Below are 19996 nucleotides of genomic sequence, written 5' to 3' on the forward strand. Positions count from 1 at the left end.
CTTCCACAAAGGAAAGACAAAAAGCTTCCACAAAGGAAAGACAAAAAGATAAAAGGGAAAGAAAGATGKTAATGAAAAACAGATTACATAAACATTGTAAAATGTTTATAAAAAAAGAATCAGCTAAAGCAGATTATGAAGAAATAGTTTAAGTCATAAATCAAAAAAAAGCAAATATTTTGAAAGTGAGAGACTAGACCTCTTGAAGGAAAAATCACAGACATCCACATTATTATTACAAAGAGAACAGGCCATTCAATGATACTAAAAAGTGTAAAGATATCTTCCATGTAATTTACTCTCACAAGCCATGTTGCATGCTTATGAAACAAATTCAACACATCCTGTGAGAAACCAAATCTCAACTGAGACCTTTAGAGTTATTGTATAAAAATAAGTCTTTACATAAAGAAAGCTGGATGATGCACTTTTATCTTGGGAAAGTTAAGAGATAATTACATATTATTCTTGCCAACAAAAAATCAGCTGGTGAACGTATTCTCTACTTGGAGGTCTGCTTTGGTTTTATCTTTTTGACCAGGAACCAATTGTCTAAAAATTCATTGTTTATTTTACAGACATATTTGTGGAAAAGCATTAATTCCACAAGAACTGGTGACTTCAATCAATCCTCTTAATAACTGACGATTTGGTAATTTAATTTTTGMCAGAGAAGCAATGAAGAAATAAACTCATAAAAGCAACAGTTTTTAGTWAAAAAAGAATAAATTCATTGACTGTAGGAGACTAAACAAACTAAGCTTCAAAAAAGTACCTCTTGTGTAAAAATATAAAGAAAAGCAAAATCAAAAACATCAGTGTCCATTATATCTACAATCTCTGAAACCTTTGTAAATGACATAATGCTTTTCTTTGCCTGGTAGAGATTCTCTGCCATGGTTCTCTATTAAAAAAAAAAAAAAATAGTAAAGCCAAAATTAAGGGTTTGTTTTTTGTGAATTGGTTTTTGTATGAGATTTAATAAAACCCTCAGTCAAGTTGCTTTTTACTCTTGTTACCCAGGACTACAAGGACAGCTTCACTGTAGCTGTAGGCAACATTTCCTGCACTGAATCATCCCTGGAAGTATGTCTTGAGCTAACAGAAGAGGAGAAGAAAGGGGAGAAGGAAGCTTCCCGATTTTATGTCAGTCAGGTGTCCATTTGCCTGCTGTTTGCACCTAGAGATGTTTCCCATATAGGTTTCTTCCCATGTAGAATGGATGGTAAAGGAGCATCCTGGGACATTTTATGGACTTACACATCTGAAATGCTCACTCGATTTCATATGGAAGGATGGTTTAAACCTCCTGTTTTGTTTTGATAGGTACAGGTACTCAGGGTTGCTTAAGGATCAACATATGCTATGGTAGACTAACTTACTTCCAGATTTATGCATGCTCATTAAGAAATTATTCAGAATGTTGTTCTTTCTGGTCAGTATTCTAAGGAYGCACAAGCAGTACAGGACAGAAGAATGGACAGAAAGGAAGTAAGAAGGGAAGTAAAGAAGGAAAGTAAGGACTTTGTAATAGCCATGTATATCCTCAGCAGTTCTAACTGTTTGGACAGAGTTTTCAATCARCTTCACACCTTTCTATTTGTTTGGCTTCAGTCATCAACTAAATCAGCTTCAAATTCAATTTTCATCAGTCATCTTAATTAAAAAGCTTCCATAACACCATGGAATGTTGTCCTCAGAAATGTGCAAGGTTTCTGCAAGGCTAATTTAATTGCATTCTTTCATAGCCAAAACAGACACTATGAGCAGAGACTTGCCTTAAGTTTACGTCGGGCATTGAATTCTTGAAGTTTCTTTTGTGCGTTGTCCATATGTGCAAAGTTGATTGCCTTCCCTGTGACCCATGGGTGCTGCAAAGCCTGCAGGGTGGTGAGGCGTTTCTTGGGGTCTAAAACAATCAACTTTTTAACCTGCATCACAAGCAAGAAGTACAAAAGACTGTCAACCTTTTTCTTCATTTGGATTTACCTAGCTTTGCATTTGGGGGCTCTGGTCTTGGTTTAGGGAGCATCTTAKGTGAGACAATCTAAGAAACCAACAAGAATTTTCATATGTGTCTTTGCAAGTATTTTGMTTCTGGCATTTCTTGGTCCTCCATAAAAAACATCTGATTAAGACAGCCACTAAGGGGGAAGAGAGAAGAGAAAGAATCAACTGGTTACCAACATATTAAGARCATGCACCAATGCAAATGACCTATATCTGTCATTGGCTGTTTCATGTCTGAATTGTCATACAAATCCTAAGAGATTCTCAGAATAACCCAGGCTCCTCTGAGCAGCATCTCTACTTTTGCATTTGGACAAGTTTTAAACTGGATTAGAAATTTTAAATTATAGTGTATGCAGCTCATGGAGACTTGAGTGCAGCTCATGGTGCCATGCAGTCCTTGTCAGGTACATCACAAAGGAAATATTTCCTTCAGTCCCTGTAAAACCTCATGTACACATAAAAAAAGCACTGTAAAGCGTTTCTGTCTTAGCCCACTTGGAAAATTAATGTTATTTCCTTTTGTCACTAGGGCCAGCAAACCTGCTCTTCTACAAACATGACTATAGGACACTTTTTGGGGAAAAGGCCCTGCAAACATTTCCCTGGGACTGGAGATGGTCCTGCTGGATTCAAAGTGTGTCCAGTCCAGCAACATTCCATAGGTTTTATTGTATCTCTGGTGTTTTTTAAAAAGAAGAAGGGTGAGAATGGAGTAACAAGTGCACAGATGACACTCTGGAGAGCCGCACTCAYCCAGCTGTCCTGACTGAAGACCCTCTCGGAGCAGAGTGCAAGTGATGACACAGGGCTCCACTGCTCCTGTGTGCCCAAGAGTGAGGGTAAACTTGTTTTAGGGTTCTCTGAAATTTCCCTACAAAGAGTTCTTAAAGAAAGTTGGTACCCTGAAGTGGGTGCAGGAGAACAGGCATAGTGGAACAGGCACACTGGTTGTGTCTCCAAGAAATACCTTGAGTTAAGCAAATCAGTTCAACTGAACCCAGAATTGCTCAACATGGGTTTTGAGAGTCATAGTAATCATCCTAATTTACAACTTGTTTTACAGTGTTCAAACCTGAAACTTTGACCTTTATTTCACTAAAATGGTATGGAGCAGTTTGGACAAAAGCTTTAACTGCAGGCTTCTGTTTATCTGGAAGTAAATSATATTTTTATTTTTTTTTACTTTAGAAAAACATCATATCTCACAAAATAACAAAAAAAGTACTTGAACTTCTAAAGTCCTTCCCTTTGAAATATCCTGATGTACTTCACTAACACCAATTACTTTATAATTTGTGGCACAATTTGTAAAAGTAATATGGAACAGAGCACTTGTGTTTTCAATGCTAATGAAATAACTGAATTATGCAAGTTATTACTGACAAAAGTCAGACTCAAGCATACCTATCTTTGGAGATCAGTGTCTCTTGGATCCAAATTACTTTATCCAGTAATAAAAGAATACAGTCCAGATAGCATGCCAGCCCTTGCATTTTGCTAATGGACCATATTTAAAAGTAAACAGTCTTTTCTCACCTACTAAAAAAAAAAGCTTAAATGGACAGAAAAGGTGTATCAGAAAAAGCAGAGTAGGGTGGGGGGGGGAAGTCTCAGTCTTTTTTATATTCTTCCCCCCAAAATTCAGGCTTGAAAACTGCAAAAAATGAAGGGCTTGTTTCTACATTCATTCCCCTGAAGGTGTTTACCCAGAAAACAGGAACAGTGAAACACTTCAGAGCTGGAAGGAAAGGCAGGCAGACATGAACACTGTGACAGCTGCCAACAATCTGCGGCTTACTTCACAGAAGAACCTGAATATCCATGATTCTGAGTGCAAAATTACGGCACTGGATTAACTGCTCCATAATATAGCAAAGACAAGAAGAAAGAAACATGAACAATTAATTAAATAGTTATTCTGCCCCCACCCCAACAAGGACTCTTTCTCAATGGAAGCAGTACTATATACTCCAGTCTCATTTTTGCTTTACTTACTAAATCCTTGGCATTCAGAGACACATCATCCCACCAGGGGGACACAAAGTCATATTCACAGTTCAGGATTCTCTTAAACATGTACTGATCTCCCCTCTCATCATAAAATGGTTCAAAGCCACAAAGACTGCAAGAATAGAAAAGAAATACACTTATCAAAGATTAATTAGTCTTGGGTTTTTAGAAAGAGTTCATGATAGTATTTTTCCCTACTTTGTATCCCGTAGATCCCTTTGGGAAACCAGTCCTGGGTGTACTTATAAACTCCTAATTCTACAGAGCAGAGAGAAATGTGGTCATAAGTATTCTTAAACACTGGGAAAGGCTCTTATTGTAATTTTTCTATTTTCCCATGYGTTTAATTGGAACTATTAATACAGGATCATAGAGCATTTATCAGAATCCCTGTAACTGTCACCAGAGGAATAGGAATTAGCTGAGGAAACCCATTTTAGGTATGAAGTTAGAAGTTTTTATATGTCCAGTTAGGACTGATTTTTAGTTCATCCTTGTACATTGTTTCATACTATAATTCACAGTATGTAAAAACCTCTGTTAGATTTTCATGATCAGCCCTCATCTTTACTTAGGTAACCTACATGCAGTCTAGAAATCTTGTGATCTCACTAAYGACTGCATTTATGAATATATTGAATAATACAGATCCCAGCAGAGATCCACACTGCTGGCCCCAGGGACAGCAGACTCACAGAAGTGGTTTCCATTTGTATAATGTCTTTTTTTATTGCCTCACTGCACTTTAATCTCTCCTCCACACATAATCAGATTTTTTAAAGTGAATTTCCTATYTAGCCAGTATGTGATCTGAGCTTAACAGAAAGTCTATGTGCTACTCTTCCTCCAGAAAATGCAACAAGCACTAAGATGATGAGAGGAAAACAATGGTAGATCATAAAGATTAAGACAGCAACAAATCTAGAAAAACCGTACATTTTTACTTGTTTTTGTATAGTCAAACACAGTCAGTKTGCTTAGTCCTGAAAAAGGAGGCTGAGGTTCAGTGAAGAAATGTGGTTTTGGGAGTGGTGCATAGCTGTGGGTAGAATAGCTGCATCAAATTCTACTGCTGAAGAGGAGAAACACCTCATTGTAAGCACATTCTGGGCAGATTACTTTTCCAAGCTGGCAGAAGTGTATTAAAACATAAGGATCCAGCCTCCAAGCATCATGTGCTTCAAGAGGTGGTGGCCAGCCAGAGTCCCTCTGCTGCTTTCCTCCTGTTTGCTACTTCTGCCAGCTCCACTTCTGGGCTTGCCCCAGGTCCCTGCTGTCTGTACGGAACACCCCTGAGCAAGGCACCTCGCTGGCTCAGCCCACACTGCTTTTTCAAATTGAGTAGCTGGTGACAGCAAGAACCAGCTGAAGCCTTTCTGTGACTGTGTTGGAAGCCTCCTAAGTGAATTTTCTATTTTCAATATAACTTACTACTATCACCTCTCGTTTTCTCATTAACAATTCTATAGATATGCCTCTATTTGAAAATCCATTTCAGCAGATGGACTTTTTTTTTTTGCTGCATGCCAAAATAGATGAATAAAATTAAAGGTGTGATTTCAAATTAGATTAATTATATCAGTGCAATACCAAGTGCAACTGGTCTTGATTTCATTTTATTTTGAAATAACATTTTATTATGGCAATTTATTTTGAATCAATTACCTACAAATAAAGGATGAGTCAATGGAAACAGCTTAAAAAACAATTAAAAATGACCAGATGGTACTTTGTCTCCTTTAAAGTAAGTTACTGAAATAACTTCTTTAATTAAATCCCTGGAATTTCAGCTACAGGCAAAGTCTCTATATTTGTTGATCACTATCTACATCTCAAACATGCAGAAGGATTTCCAAGCTGCTGTAGGAATACAAAAAGACTGTTCTTCTTGGCTTTTAAAACAATGCATGTGTCTTCCCTGGAATTATGACAGGTATCACCAATAMGTCTTAATATGCTTTACATCAAGAAAAACCATTCTGTCAAAATATGTGTCAAAGTTTTTTTTTGACCAAGTGGTAACTCCACTTTGATTAATGACAAGATACAGATTTGTGTAGATCCTCTGTGACATGGTTGTTAACTTTTATATCCACTCCATTTTAGAAGTAAGTACAGGAATGTATTTTTTTGACTATGTGTAAGAGGCTTTCCTCCACTGAACTGTGAGGCTGAGACGTACAACATTGTACACATAATAGAAGACTTTTTAAAATAGAATACTGTTAAAGCTAAATGGAAGAGACAATCAGGTGGATTTTTGCCTGGTTTGTCCCTGTAGATCAAATCGGGTTTTGAAGTGGGAATAGGACAGGATTAGGAGGAAGAATAGAAAATTCTGTACTGATGCAACACTATCCAGAGCATGAACTTACACACTTGTGTTTACACAAATGGAGAAATTCAATGTGGCTTGGGAGCAACCACAGAACAGCTGGAAGGTTTTGAGAAGATGCATATAGAAAATGCCATTCTGTATAATCAGATAGGAATTGTTTGGAGTTTGATTGGAGCTTGCCTACACTTGAAAACAAGTTCTGCTTAAGAAAGGCTCTTGGTTTCAAGTGCAACAACTTCATTAGGATTTGGATGAGTAGGAAAGGCCATAACTTAATTTAGATGACTTTGTAACGGGACAGCAAAAGTCGCCTCTCCAATCTTAGTGACCACCTTGCTGGCAAATTTCACTCCTGTTTGTCATGAGCGGAAGCTGTAGAAGCGACAGCAAATTAGCACCTGGCAGGCAATATCTGAGATGTGATCTTCAACACAAGGTTTGGGTCTTAAACCAGACCTTGAGACAAAGATATACATATKCAAAAAAGAGCAGATAAAAGGACAGTAAACAGGAATATTGTAGGTGATTATTTGCAGGAAACCGAAASGAGACCTGTGAACAATTTGAGGCTCATATGCGGAACAAACGATGTTTTCTGACATTACCATTAGAGTGTTTATATATCCTTACATGGGCTTTTAGTATAAACTCTAAAGAAAGTAATCCTTCCTTTGCAAAAGACAAAAGGTAAATAATTGTGTTATTGCATATTGTACTTCCTGGACATAGTTAATCCTAGTAGGGGAAGGACAATGGCCCACATGTATAAAATCTTCCACAGCTTTAAAGCACATATATAAAATCTCATATTCTTCCCATGAAAGATATCCTGAAAGTGTTGTATATAACTACAAAAAATCATCTTTGCATAGTCATTGCCAAGGGACTAAATTAAGTCTCATAATTATTGTCCCATAAAAAGAAGAGTCAATATATCATATGCAATTTCTCAGTAATCCTCCTTTGAAAGATTTAATCAATACAATAAAGTAATTATAATTCTTAGTATTGAATCATGACTACCCACAACATGACTAAGACACAAATGCCTACTTTTAGACACAACTGTTTGAAACTTTTGGTCTACACTCATTCACATTATTAGCATGATTCTGCACAGATCTTGCTGCTGTTCAGGAAGTAGTGTTATATTTATCAAATATTTAAATTGAGTGTTTTGTCATGCTCCTCTATGATTTTACTTACTTCAGTAAGATTAGGAATATAATAATTAAAGTTCAGAATCTTGTTTTTTCCAATGGCACAGCTCATAACATCATAAAATCCTGTGGGTGCTAAARAGTGAGCCTCTCTGTATCCCTGTCTGCACTTACAGGATGTAGGTGATAATCCCCAGGGACCACATGTCCACCTCAGGGCCATAGGCACATCCCCGTAGTATCTCTGGTGCTGCAGAGGACAAAACACTTGTCAGTAACACGAAAGCTGAGTGAAGAAATAATAGCCACAAAGTCAATTAAAGTCCATGCACACTTGTGTCTCCTATAAAAAGTTAAGGCTGCCCCTTTAAGACCTTAATTAGGCAAATTATTCCCTTCACTGTATATAAAACAACAGAAGTCATGCCCAAGCAGAGCTACAATAAAATGGGAAATGTACTTTTGTTTTGAATTGGTTTTTTTAGGTTTGTGAAAGGAACCACAGGAAGCTACAGCAGCCCTGAAGATACAGTGTGACCAAGAAGGTGGTGGTTCGACTTCAGGATTTTACTTTGTGTTTTTGTAAATACAATAGCAAAAATGGGGCCAGTGAAAATCTCCAGCCTTCATTGGATGCAGAGGTAAGCACTGGAATCAAGGATGAGGAAAAGTCTGAGGTACTTAATGAGGCCTTCTTTCATCAACCATAAGACCTGTTATCCTCAGGGAACCAGCCCCTGAGCAGGCAGAAATGGACAGGAGCAGAACAGGCCCCCTGTCATCCAGGAGGAGGGAGGCAGTGACTGCTGAGCCCCTCAGACACTCACAAGTTCTTGGGACCAGACGGGATTYATCCAAAGGTTCTGAGGCAGCTGGTGAAGGAGCTTGCCAGCCCCTCTCCATCACTGCTCACCAGTCCTGTCCAGCTGTGGAGGTTCCAGGTGATTTGGAGGTTGGCTAATGTGATGTCCATCCACAARAAAGGCAGGCAGTTCCCTGCAGGGAACTGCAGGCCCCTAGCCAGGGAAGGTCATGGRGAAGATAATTTTGGGTGATCACATGGCACATACAGTTCATGGGATCAGGCACAGCCAGCAGGAGAAAAGAGAGTCCTGCCTGAGCAACCTGATCTCCCTTTTATGAGCAGGAGATTCCCCRCGTGGGTGAGGGGAGGGCTGTAGATGTTGTCTATGGGGACTCCTTTGGCACTGTCTCCCACAGCATATTCCTGGAGAAACTCGCTGCTCATGGCTTGGACAGGTGCAGAGTCACTGGGTGAAAAACTGGCAGGACATATGGATCCAGAGAGTGGTGGTGAATGKAGTTAGATCCAGCTGGTGGCTGGGCACCAGAGGGGTTCCCCAGGGCTCAGTGTTGAGASCAGTCCTATTTTACATCTTTATCATGATCTGGATGAAGGGATCGAGGGCACCCTCAGTTAGTTTGAAGATGACACCAAGTCAGGAGGGGACTGGGAAAGATGTGGGATGTGGGTGGACAGGCTGGATCCATGGGACAAGGCCAATGGCATGAGGTCCAATGAGAAAAAATGCCAGTCCTGCCTGGCACTTGGACAACAGCCTCCTGCAGTGCTACAGGCTGGGGCCAGAGAAAATGGCCTCAGGCTTTGGCTAGGGGAGGTTTAGGGTGGGTACTGGGAAGATTTTCTCACAGAAAGGGTGGTTAAGCATTGAAACAGGCTGCACAGGGACATGGTGAAGTCACCATCCCTGCAGGTGCTCAAGAAACAACTGGACGTGGCCCTTAGTGTCATGGTTTACTGGGCATGGTGATGGTCAGTCAAAGGTTGGACTCATCCTTCTTGGAGGTCTTTTCTAGTCCTAGTGATTCTATGATYCTCTTCACTTGGCACTTCATTTAGGATTTATTTTTGATATTCTATTTTAGTTGGAAGGAAAGACAGGCAATTGCTTTTGCCGCAGTGAGGAGCAAACACAATGGCAAGGCAGTTTTGGGCATCTCCAACTTTGTGACAGTAAGGAGGAGTGAATGTCTGCCCAAGCAGCTTAACAGGCACTGCTTGAGGACTCTGGTCCCACTGGATCTGTGATGCACGTGGGGTGACTGCCACATTTCTGGAGCACAGTGGGCTGGCTGTACCTATATGCATCAACGTAATCTCTTCCCCTTCCCACACTACAYTTACACAGCCATGAACAGAAGGGCTTTCAGAATTTTTTAAGATTTCCAGAAGTTTGCTTTTGGTGAATGGATTTGTCTGACACATTGCTGTTAATTTAGATGTTGCCTGCAACAGACTGATCATGAATCACTGCTTTCACTGGCTTAATTTTTTTGTGCTACTCTCAGAAATTACTTATGCTGTTCTTACTATGTTCAGTGAAGGAACAACATTGCATCAAATAAGTTCTCCATGACAATCTTCTTGTTTTCCATCCTCTGCATCAATCTGCACATCCCGGGGACTGTAGATTAAAGTCTTGATGCCAAAATATTCAGACTCCAGTATGTGTTTTTGTTGTTGTGTCCTTCTGGAGAAGCTGCAGATAGATGGGTGGGCAGGATGTGGGATCTGGCAGTCCGGAACCATCAATTATTCATAGTTTAATTTGGCATTTAAACAATATTTCTCCCGGGTTTCCTCCAATTCTGGAAAGTAATGCTTGAATATTTTCCAGGCAACAGAAATTCTGCACGGTCAGTTAACTTGAGYTGTAAATCAAGGATTGCTATAGGCACATGACTGTAGGCACAAGGCTCCTTTCTTCTCTTCTCCAYAGAGATATTCAGCCTCTTCCCACTAAGTCAACACAGCTCTGAGGCTCTTCTGTGAGAATAAGCCTTATCCTGTTTTTATTGTACACAAAGATGGGCACAAAAAGGGTTAAGCACTAACTGTGGATGTATGGCACCGGTGGTGTGACTGTCATAAGAGGAGAAAAGCAGAACATTAATAGCTAATGTGTGAAATTCTGTCTTATGAATGTAACTGGGCTGGGATTGGGTGCTGCTCTAAAACAGAGTTGGCACCTGTGCATGCTTTGTAGGCAATGYCACACAGGGTAATGGACAATGACAATGTCACTCGAATGGCATTGCCAGCTGTGCTGCGGGGTATTAGAGTGATCTCATGGTCTTCTCCAGTGTCCTCTTTCCTTTGCCTCTACAKTTATAAAAGCAAATGTAAGTAACAAAACAACATACCACAGTACCCTGGAGTTCCACAGACTGTCTTCATGGTCACATGATCTTCCACAATCTTGGAGAGTCCAAAGTCAGCTGTTAAAATGGTTTGGGATTATTAATGTTCATACCTCCTGTAATAATGCATTTTTTAATATTGTATATGCAATGAAATAAACATTTATACATTAAATGAAAGGTACTGACATTTCCAGAGGTAAGCATTGATTTAAAGAATCTACCCAGGCTCCAATCCAGAAGYGAAATTTGCTGTACAAATGAGTATTCCTTGCTCTTGCTTGACAGAAATGTAGCTTGCATTTTATTCAGAAAACTGYACAAAGGCAGCACAGTGGGGGGCCTAAGGGCATACAAGTAGAGATCCAGAATTATATTTCAGGTATATATTCAATTTCCACTCTGTGAGTAATCCAGTCAAATTATCAGAAATATTTTGGGCTGCTTTTTTGGACAAGGGTTAGAGTATGTAGTGTCTGCAAGACAAAATCCTAGCAATGTTTTGATAAAAGGCTTCTAGAGACATAAAAATGGTACCAGACGAAACCTTCTTTTTGCAATATTTCCATCCTGAATTACTATTCAGAGAGCAAAGGCATGACAATACACACTGTGCTTGCATGACTCCTTTTTAAAAGTCATAAAAATTGAAGTGTTCACAACTCTTAATTTCCACTGAGAATAAATCGATCTTATTCCAAATTACAGTTTAGGTTATAACAATCACCTTTGCTGTAAAAATGCAAAATAAAAGTATTTGGTTTTGTTATACTGAATATAAAAGGGAAGGTTTTGACTTAAGATAGGATAAAAATAGGTCATTTGCTCCTAAATGGCTATCCTTTTATGTATTATAATTTATCTAATCAGAAATACAGCTTACTTTTATAAGCACAGTCACTCATTGCAAACCRGATTTCAATTCAAGCAAGGCAATGACGTTGCCAGGAAGATGAATTAATTGTGGCCTTTAGAAAATACTGTAAAAGCCCTACAAACTCTGGACGTCAAACCAAAGTCACTTGCACAGCATTAAATTTTCAAGTTTAGAGCTTTTCCGGGRAAGATAAGAACTAGGGTAAGATATAAATTAAGATAACCTCACCCTGAGAAATAAAAGGTTCCYAGAAATTTCTACTAAATTGCTTGAGGCCAGTTCATGGAAATTTGGGTCCAGAAACTCAGGATGAACACCAGCTTGATAAACATGGAAACACTACCCAGGGAGCGCCAGGTGGTATTTCCAAACTCATCTTATACGACTCAGAAGAGGTGCACAGATGCTCCTTGTTGCTCAAGCAAAAACTAAGCATGTACAGAATTTTTGGAGGCCATGCCCTTTGGAGGTAGGGTCTACCATCTCCAATAGAACTGGCAAAATACATTCCTGACCAGGGGAACCTTGTCCCTCCTCACCCCCTCTGTGGTGCTGACYGTGCTTCAGAGAGTTTCACTGTGCTCTTTGCAAAGATCTCTCCACATTCCTCAAATCCACCATCAAAACCAAAATTGGCCTTGCTCAGTTTACTTTCTACAAATTACCTGCACATTTTTGTTTTAAGGTCAAGTTATCTTTCCCCTGCAAGTACYAGTTTAACAGATAAAAAGGGCACAGATGGGGTGCATAGAGCTTTATGGTGTTCTCATGACCCTTCTTCTCAGTGCTTTATTCTCTGCCGCGTTCTGCATGATTTTGACTATAAATTCTCTAAGCAAGCGTCTAGCTTTGCAGTGGATTTGAAACCACCATGTACAGCTGTGCTGCTGAAGTAACCTGCTGTTCATCAAGCACTGGCTTCAAATAAATTACAATGATTGTGAGATGCATTTACCCCAAATATCAGCTGGCACACATTACTGACACAAAGGCGTCAGGGAAGCGTACATTTAATGCTGCTCACCAATTTTTAGTGGTGCATCTGGTGCTGGTGTTGCATAGAGTAGATTTTCTGGCTTCAAATCCCTATGCACAATCCCATTTGCATGCAGGTACTAAAAAAAGAGAAAATCAAAGCATGTAAGTCAGAATGGTCAAGCATGAGCTGAAATCTTTCTAATTCTCCATAGCAGCAGATTAGTATTTTCTCCGTGTGAGAMACAGAGTTGCTTCACTAATTTTCAGCAGCTCATTTTTCTGCAAACCTGCTCAGTGTAAGATCCTTGGATACATACTGTAATTTGAATAGCAAAATGAAATTTGGGAAGGCATCATGTCCATTTAAGAACAAAAACATCTCAAAAAATATTATTGGATTTTAAATACAGCAGTAGCTCCTAAGAAGCAATCTAATAGATGTTGAAATGCTGAAGTCTGGCTCAGAGGAAGGTAGTTTTTGCACATTATAATATTCTGAGAGACAGGAAAATGGTGACATAACTATTTCAAAATGAAACAGAYATATTTGAATAGAAAGGATGCATTAGATGTCCTGGGCCAGCTTGGGGTCCCTTGCTCCAGATGTGTCACAAGTTTTAAAATCACCCAGTTGCAAAGTACCAAAAATCCATCTGTCTTGCCAAAGCACATGCAGTACATGTGATTTCATTTACCATTGAATTCCTGCCTTGCACTAATGGAAAGAAAAAATTCGAGAACCTGTGGCTGCCACTTAGCACTGCTATGGACAGAAATGGAAAAAAAAATATAATATACACTATACTAACAGAAAAAAAAAAAAAGGATAAACTAGTGAAGAAATTCTGTTTTACTTGTTGATAAAATATTCATACAAAACTCTGAAGTCTTAGAAACGCTTAAGGGTATCTTATTTGAAAGTCTTATGTTCTACATTTTAGTAGCATCTCTCTCAGCTGTGTTTTCATGACTAAAAAAAAATCCAGTCTGTGCTCACATTTATGCAAGAAATGACAAATGGTTAAATATTCACCTAGAAAAAAACAGCAATAATGTCCGAATCTGTAGTGAATTCTTGACTGTGTATCTCATTGGAATTTTAGTTTGTATAAATTACACGTGAGGAAATAACATTAAGGAAGAATACATTGCTCTGTCCTTAGGTGTTGTTKTGGCAACACTGTGTGCTTTTCATGTGTGTTTCTCACAGTGCAGTTAGCGGTTTTTATTGACTTTCTCTGCAATCCTAAAGTCACAGGATTTGTCACAATGTGGCTTTTGGAGATCAGCCAAAGACTATCATATACCTTACTTCACAGTGAAATATAAGTGTTTGTTCCAGCTGTTTTCTACATTGAGATAGCTAATAAATTATCCAAGGTGAAAACAGATAACAACATATGGAAACTGATGGATTCCACACTGCTACATCATTAAATGCTGCTACATMTGCATGGCTGCAGTCATGTCTATCCTGCATAAAAATATATCTTCATCTGCCAGTGGAGAYGTAGCCCCCACAGCACAACAGTAAYGTGTTTGATGTGCAGAGGTAATGGTGGTGCACAGGAAGTGGACCAAAAGCCATCAAACTGGGGTGGACAGAAAAAGGTGTCTGAACTCATCTGTGCTCATGTGCTGCAGATCAGCTGACCTGCCTCTGTAGGAGTGAGAAGGATCAGGCATTTCACTTCCAATTCATCTGCACAAAAAAATCCTTGACCAAATTTGTGCAGGTGAATGTTCCAGACAAGTTTGCAGTCTTTTAGCAGGTCCTTTTTAAAACATGCCCATAATCTTAAAAACATTTTATGCTGTGAGGYTGAAAACATAGAAATTTTCTTCTCTCTCCAGAAACACATTTATGTGGGAGGGAATTTTGTGAGAAGCTGTTCAACTTTTCCTCCCTTTTAAGTCATAAARTGAGACGAGCTTGTGGGGCTTCTTCTCAGACACAGCAAGAACCATAACTGGCAACATCTGCTAACCACGCTTGTGCCTCATGACTGACTTTTTAAACAATTTGTGCTGAACATGGAGTGGGAACTGGGTGTTTTTGGTTGTAAACTCACAAGACCCCAGGTAGGAAAATTTCCCTCCTCTGTCCAGCCCACCATCTGCATAAAACTCTCAGGTTGCCTAACAAATGAAAATTTCCTCAATCACCTAAAMCACACTTTTCAATGATTGCCACAGCAGTAGTCTGAGCTCTCTCTCATGTGCCCTCATCACAACACCTACAGCTGCTCCCTCTGCACCAGACCTCCCCTGATCTTCCCAGTGTCTAATCCATAATTCCTGCCCAGCAGAGCTCCTCCTCTGACATCTCTCTGCAGCCCACTCAGGTCCTGCTGCAGTCACACCCTAAAACCAGTTCCTGATGCTCTGTCCTCTCTCTTTTGCTGTTTCTCCTGCTTGACATATTTGGGCTGTGACAGGATATGCACATGACTGGGGCTGCCTTGTGCTGCCAGCTCCTGGGTTTATCAGTGCTACTGCTGGCAGCTTGTAATGTCCATAACACATCAGGTTTTTTGAGTTTGACCAATAAGGGCAAYATTTTTTTTGGTGAACTAACAGAGAAAAGGGTACTGTGATAAAAAAACCCCAAAGCCTATCCAACAAAAGACCCCCAATATTTTTATTGATGAAGATAGCCCAATCTTCATGGAAATACCAACTAGACTTGTGGACTGCCAGCCCTCTGAGGGGAGAGACAGCTGGCTGGACTTCTGTAAAAGGTGTCTGTCTCCAAAACCAGCCTTGTTACTAAAGGTTTCTAGCAGATGCAGTGACCTCCCGTTCTCCAGCCTGAGTCACCTGTCACTCACTGAGAATGCTTCCTGCTCCACAACTCCCTTGCAACACTCTGTCCATTTTCAGCACTGCCCTCTTGCTTAGTAGATACCCTGGCACTGACCTGTTTGCAAATTTTCATCTGCTGCCCACGTAGTGTTAGAGCTCCTGGTATTGACCGCTACTTGGTCTTGTATCAACATGAACAATATTTTGAGCTAAATAATTCTTAGAAACAGGTTTGGTTAAATTAGCATAATCCAGTTTGTGTAGCACTTATCTCAGTTTATCTGTGCCGTATTTTGATTGCTCTCACTTTATTTCTCATACACCAGTTTTAATAAAAGTTATGTTCCTTTTCAGGCAGAGYCTCTGCAGCACATGTTCAAAGACTTTCCCATTTTGTAGACCAACTTAGGGCATTGCACACTTCCATTGTGAAAGAGGCATCCTGTGTTCTTCTATTTATGTGCTATGTCTCTTAATGACTAAGTTATGTGATCAGATGAGAGGATCTGGGGCCAGGTATYGTGCCAGAGTTCACTTTATGTACCAAGGCATGGCTGAATTATGTCACTGTCTCCACCTGTAACGTATGGATGAGACTTGGAAAAGATTGTATTTCTATGGCTGGATGTAGAGTTTGTAAATACACAGCATGTCAGAACAGTTCAACATAGTGTGTGCATTAAAATGTGATCATTATGTGGTGCCCTTACACTAGCTAAAATATCCTGTTTTCATTTCAGATTTTTAACAGAGAATGCCAGCCAATAAAAGAAAACCAAGACATTTCAGGTAATCTGGGAGAAAAGTTTTACGACAAAATTGAGTAGCATGGTCTTATTACTCTTTGATAAACTTTGAGGTCAGACTCATCATAGCCCTAGGTCATGCTAGTGTGACACACAGGCCCTTCTCTGCAGGACTTGCTTGTGATGAAGGCAGCCTTCATCTTGGCCTTTGCTCCTGGAGTACGTAACAGCAACTCATGACTGACCAGCTTCCGTGACTTTAATATGGCTGCAACACAAAGACTTCTTTTCTTTTTTTTTTTTTTTTTTTTTTTTCCTCCCCTAAGCTTTTTTCCAACTACTGTGTGAGAGTTTCTTTTGTTCTTTATTTTGTTGCTTAATAATTCAGGTACCTATCTAACTTGAAAGATTTTATGACAAAAGGACAAATGCAAACTAYTTAAAACTCTGGCCTTATCCCTTAATTTTATTTATGGTACCCATTACACAGAACTGTAGAAAACGAGGGCTGTAGTGAACCTGAATCATTTATTCCTCTCCTTGGCAGCATCAATACACCTACAGCAGTTTGTTCAGTTTATTCCTGCAGACCTCTGCAACTAGAGGCTCCACAATTTCCCCAAGCAATTTGCTACAGAGCTGTGATTTTCTGACTGTTACAAGGTATTTCTCTGCAACTCACCTGGATTTTGACAAAGCCAGATGGAGCACATTACTTTGTTTCTGGTATATGGTAGAGGCAGAGAGCAGATTATCTTTAAATACTTGTTACCTTGTACACAATCATACAATCATTCTTTTCTCTAAGACTGATGGGATTTTGCTTGCTCAGTCCTTTCTGGACTTGTGGTCATCCTTCTTCTCTCTCCAGGCAAGTGCCAACTTGCATTAATGTGTTAAAATGCAAAAATACATTCCAGCTGTGACCTGAAAATCTTTATAGAATGTATTAATAAATATATTTGCCATTTTTTTCAATATATACCGCTCTTGTCTGCCTTTTGATCCAGTGTAACCTTCAAATACTTTCTCTTTTGTTCCCACTGTCTATGACAGTACAAAAAGGACATTTGAATTTTAGTAAAGTTATTTTATTTCTACTCTGCTACATACTTGCAGGTCTCTCCAATTTTATAGCATACAAAACTTTTTGTAAGCATACCTTCTATGCCATCATATGACATTGTCAACAAAAACACTAAAACAGAAGAGCAGAAAAGGCTTCTCCTGAACCTCCACTTTTGATCTTTAAACAAGCTAACAGACATTCTCAGTAGAGACAACCAGTCCCCATCCAACTTAAAATCACATAATCTTGATAATATTTCTCTAATTTATTGTGAGTCTGTCAGATGAGTCAAATACAAAAAGCTTCACTCATTGCTTCACTCAAGTGGGTACAATAGGTTCAGTTTCTTCCCCACTAAAAATGTCTCTCACTGTGTTTGAGAACAAGTCAGACTGATTTGGCATGGCTTGATCTGAACAAAACCCTGCCTTGCTGGTGAAGTTTGTGCCTTGTTATCCCACAGGTGTCCCCTTGTACCTTTTGTTCAGCATTACTTCATTATTTATTTCAGATGGTTTTTTTTTTTTTTTTTTTTTTTATTTTTTTTTTTTTTTTTTGTTTTTTTTTTTTTTTTTTTTTTGATTGAAGGTCATTCTTCCCTTCTTCCTCTTGAAGTGAGTACTTACCCACTTCTCTGCCCAGCCTCCACCAGAAGTGAGTGTTATGTGTTAAATCTATTTTAGGCATAAAAAGCTTGGTCCTTAAAGATGGTACTGTGCAGGTCACTGGGTGCAAACAAATTAAGAAYAATAAGTTATTTAAATATGCTCTGAAACTAATTTTCACTTAACTTTTTCTTATTCCAGGTTCATCTTTTACAGCTCAGTCATGGCTATTAACTGTGCTAGGCATCTAGATGTAGCTGAACTTTAACAAAACCAGCAGAAAAAAAAGGCAGAAACTGTGCTCCCTTCTTCTAGACACCTTTCAATAGGCCTCCTTTATCTGTAGCTCTTCCTGGGATGGAAGAATGATTGGATTTGCTACCTTTCTTATCTGATGCTAGATGCATTCTCATTTTCTGTCTTGGCTTTCCTGGCTTCAGCCTTTGAATTCCTGGTGTTATTCCAACTCAGGCATGAAGGCCCTGACCTGTTCTCTGCTTTCCACATGTGTCTGTGTCTAACTCCAGGATGGCTGTTCCTGAGCAGTGACCTTCACTGAAGGACTGAGGATGGCTGGTTTCTGTGCACTGGCTTAGTATAGGGCAGATGCCTGTCATTGGATGTGGCTGGTGCAGTGGTTTGCTTGTAATATTTTCTGTTCAGGATGCTGATAATGTGACAGCCATGGTTGTGAATATCAGATTTCCTCGTGTTTTCAAAAGGAAAATTTCCATCAGTTACATTGCTTGATAGAATATGTTTAGGACTTGCATGTTGAATTTATTACCAAACCAGGACTGTGGGGTTTTGAACCAAAGCCAGCACGGGACATCTTTAGCTATAAATGCAGCCATTACATGYGTAAGGAACTGAAAACAGAGAGGTTTTTGCTCCCTTTTCAAGAATGTCTAGACTTGTAATTAAGCTCTTTCTGTAGCCCTCACAAAAGCTGCACAAAAGAGTGTCATTGCATAAAGAAAGCTACTGCACAGTAATTTTGTTCGATTACAGCCATATACTGTTTGAATAAGGTGGTTAATTGATACAGATTTTACATCAGTTAAGAGGAAGTTTAAATAAACTTTTAATAAACCAGAAGGATATTGGGAAAAAAAACCCACAAAAAACATTTTCTGTTTTCTAGTGAAAGGTGAATTCACCTTATATGAGTAGAATGGAAAAGCCAGTCTTATAAGTGCTGTCTAAAACCATCACTCAGCACAGACCTTACAGAGAAACATTCAAAATGCATCACTGAAAATGTACCTGGAATCCAACATTCCACKTTGGTGTAGGCTTTGTAAAACAAGGCTCACATGGCTTGGGGAAATGGGGAGATATCTCAAACGTTGTGGTGAGCAAGTGCCTGCACGCCCTTACAATCTCATGCAAGTATCAGCCAATTTGCAATTCATGGGCCCAGCGACTGCACAGAAGTTACAGATTGATAAGAGGATATGGTAGGTGACCTGGAGCTGCTGCAGGCTTATCCGAGGGTGAAACAGGCAGCTCCTCTACAGCTCAGTTTCCTCATTTTTGGAACTGTTGAGGCATGCAAGCTGCACAGATGTCAGAGTGACAAGTGCAAAGTGAAATGGGGACACATAATAATTTTTTTTGAAATGTTGCTCTCCCCACTGAAATCCATGTAAAATTCCCCTGCTTCAACTTTGTCAGACTTTATTTAAAATATGTGTAGAATGGGCTACCAAGAGCAGACTGTTCCTATGCTTCCATTTATCCCTCAGGCAGCATATAAGTTTAAATGCTGAACAGAACAGAAATACTATGTGCTTTGGCTTTGGAAATTGGATAGTTTGACTTGTATTATAAAAAAATGATTATTAAAAAGTGCATTTATCTGACTATTTCTTATATGGCAAAAACATTAYTTAGGGTTAAACTTTTTTCTGCACAAAATGGAACATAAAAATGGAAATAATTTTGAAAATGCAGGGATAGTTTTAAGAGGTCTTGCAGAAGTGTGTGTTAGAATTCCTGCTTAAAGAGCTTCAAAAAAAGGACACCAAATAAAAAAATACCCTCAATGRCAATGTCAGAATCCAGCTCTACAGGAATCAACAAGGTTTCAGTAATAAAAGTATTACTGAAGTTACGGTTCATAATTACTCAAGTTACGGTTACATACACAGCCTGATCTCCCCTTTGCCACCATTCCTTTCCTGTAGTCACACTGGTTTTGGGACTGAAT

At 39.3% G+C, this 19996-nt stretch overlaps 1 protein-coding gene across 1 annotated transcript in view; it reads right to left on the reverse strand.

Annotated features, from left to right (window-relative positions):
• Positions 1-19996, reverse strand: part of CAMK4 (calcium/calmodulin dependent protein kinase IV) — a 135271-nt gene that overhangs the window by 1031 nt on the left and 114244 nt on the right. The window contains exons 6-10 of the mRNA XM_057367511.1: positions 12606-12696; positions 10708-10782; positions 7696-7771; positions 4009-4135; positions 1779-1931 (exon numbers count right to left, since the gene is read on the reverse strand). Coding sequence (XP_057223494.1) covers positions 1779-1931; positions 4009-4135; positions 7696-7771; positions 10708-10782; positions 12606-12696 — 522 coding nt within the window. The remainder of the gene's footprint in view (positions 1-1778; positions 1932-4008; positions 4136-7695; positions 7772-10707; positions 10783-12605; positions 12697-19996) is intronic.

Source organism: Malurus melanocephalus, unplaced genomic scaffold (assembly GCF_030028575.1).
Source record: "Malurus melanocephalus ecotype Western Australia unplaced genomic scaffold, MMel_1.1 scaffold_80, whole genome shotgun sequence".
Taxonomy (NCBI): Eukaryota; Metazoa; Chordata; class Aves; order Passeriformes; family Maluridae; genus Malurus; species Malurus melanocephalus.